The sequence below is a fragment of the Sipha flava genome, unplaced genomic scaffold, assembly GCF_003268045.1.
Source record: "Sipha flava isolate LNK unplaced genomic scaffold, YSA_version1 235_pilon_pilon, whole genome shotgun sequence".
Classification (NCBI taxonomy): Eukaryota; Metazoa; Arthropoda; class Insecta; order Hemiptera; family Aphididae; genus Sipha; species Sipha flava.
The window spans coordinates 534356-535807 of record NW_020272876.1 but is presented as its reverse complement, the minus strand read 5'-3'; the positions used below and the strand labels follow the sequence as shown (position 1 = coordinate 535807).

The window sequence follows — 1452 nt, the reverse complement described above, 5'->3', positions numbered from 1 at the left end:
ATTTGTTCGACATTGTCGATCGACACCATTCGACACAGTGTGGACGCGGCTTTAGATTATATTATAATGACCCATTCGACAAATTATTGTTGATATATCTATTTTTAGACATTGACGTCAACGTTTCCAATAAATAAATATCATTAGCTGATAAGTTCTTATTTATTGTATGAAATATCATTTTATTGAAAATAACTAAAAATAGCAAGTAACAAGAATTATATTTGGGTAACCATTGTATTGTGTAGCTTGCTGTTGCATAAATTATAACATTTAGTTGATGAACACGCATTGACAGAATGAGTCGGACTCATACACGCAAAACACAATTTCTGAGATAAGACGGTTTCTCGTCGTTTATCAACCGTCATTCCGGCGAACTTCGGGCATTGATATATGCGGTGGTCAGGCTTATCGCAACACAAACAATTTTTCGACCTAAGTTTGACTGATGTAGACGTGGTAGTGGTGAACACTGATTTTGTTGATTTAGAAAATTTACCGCGGACGTTCGCTCTTTCGGATGGTTTATCTTCGCGATCGAGTTTACTTGAATTGTTAAGATTTTCCAAAATTTTACATCGGTGTTGTACAAAGCTTAATAGTTCGTCGAAGTTTGGGATATTTGAATGAGATATATTAGATTCAAATAACGAAAGCGTCGTTGAATCGAGAACCCGAGATCCCATATAGAACAGCAAAAAATTGGAGAGATCATCGACACCAAGCGATTTGATAATTGACACTTTTTCCTTGAAAGTGTTGACGAACGCGATTAAAGCTGGTAGCGATTCTCGTGCAATGGGTTTAAACGCGAATAACTTATCAAGGTGTGCGGACGCTAAAAGACGTTTATTGTCGAACCGATCAGACAGTGCGTCCCATGCGACGGCGTAGTTATCAGCAGATAACGGAATCGTTTTGATTAAATCGAGCGCTGAACCAGACAAACATGAAAATAAATAGTGAAAGCGTTCGGCGTTACCTATACCGGTGTTGTCATGTACAAGGGATATGCAAACATCGCGAAACGTTCGCCACTTGAGTAAACTACCATTAAAACTGGGTAGTTGGATTTTCGGTAACGGAACGAGGTGCTGTGTAACAGTAACAGTTGAGGAAGAAAGCGTTGATTTATTTTCCGGAGCATCACGCGCGGCTATGGTTTTAATTTCGAGACGCATGATTTCCATTGACGTCGTCTTGGGACTATCCTCCCGTTCAAAATCGGAAACACGATTGAGGTCGATTAATGCATTTATGATTAAGTCTTGTCGCCGGCGAAATTCCTCAACAAAACCGTCTAAATCCTGGACATGAATGTGTAATGACGGTAACTTACTGGCATCGGTTTGTGCACCTAATGCTGTGACATGAATGCCTTCGATGGATTTTAGTACGTAGTCACGTTTGACGCGCTCTCACGCTAACATGGTATGCGGTGTTTCGTTC

General features: G+C 39.9%; 1 protein-coding gene across 1 annotated transcript; it reads right to left on the bottom strand.

Annotated features, from left to right (window-relative positions):
- Window positions 1–218: 218 nt before the first annotated feature.
- Window positions 219–1184, bottom strand: LOC112683778. Its single transcript, XM_025554934.1, has one exon. It carries the CDS (start codon window positions 1182–1184, stop codon window positions 219–221), a length of 966 nt encoding a protein of 321 aa, XP_025410719.1.
- Between the last annotated feature and the right edge of the window lie 268 nt (window positions 1185–1452).

Coding starts and splice junctions, on each gene's coding strand:
- LOC112683778 (XM_025554934.1), bottom strand. CDS start 1,184: ATGCGTCTCGAAATTAAAACCATAGCCGCGCGTGATGCTCCGGAAAAT.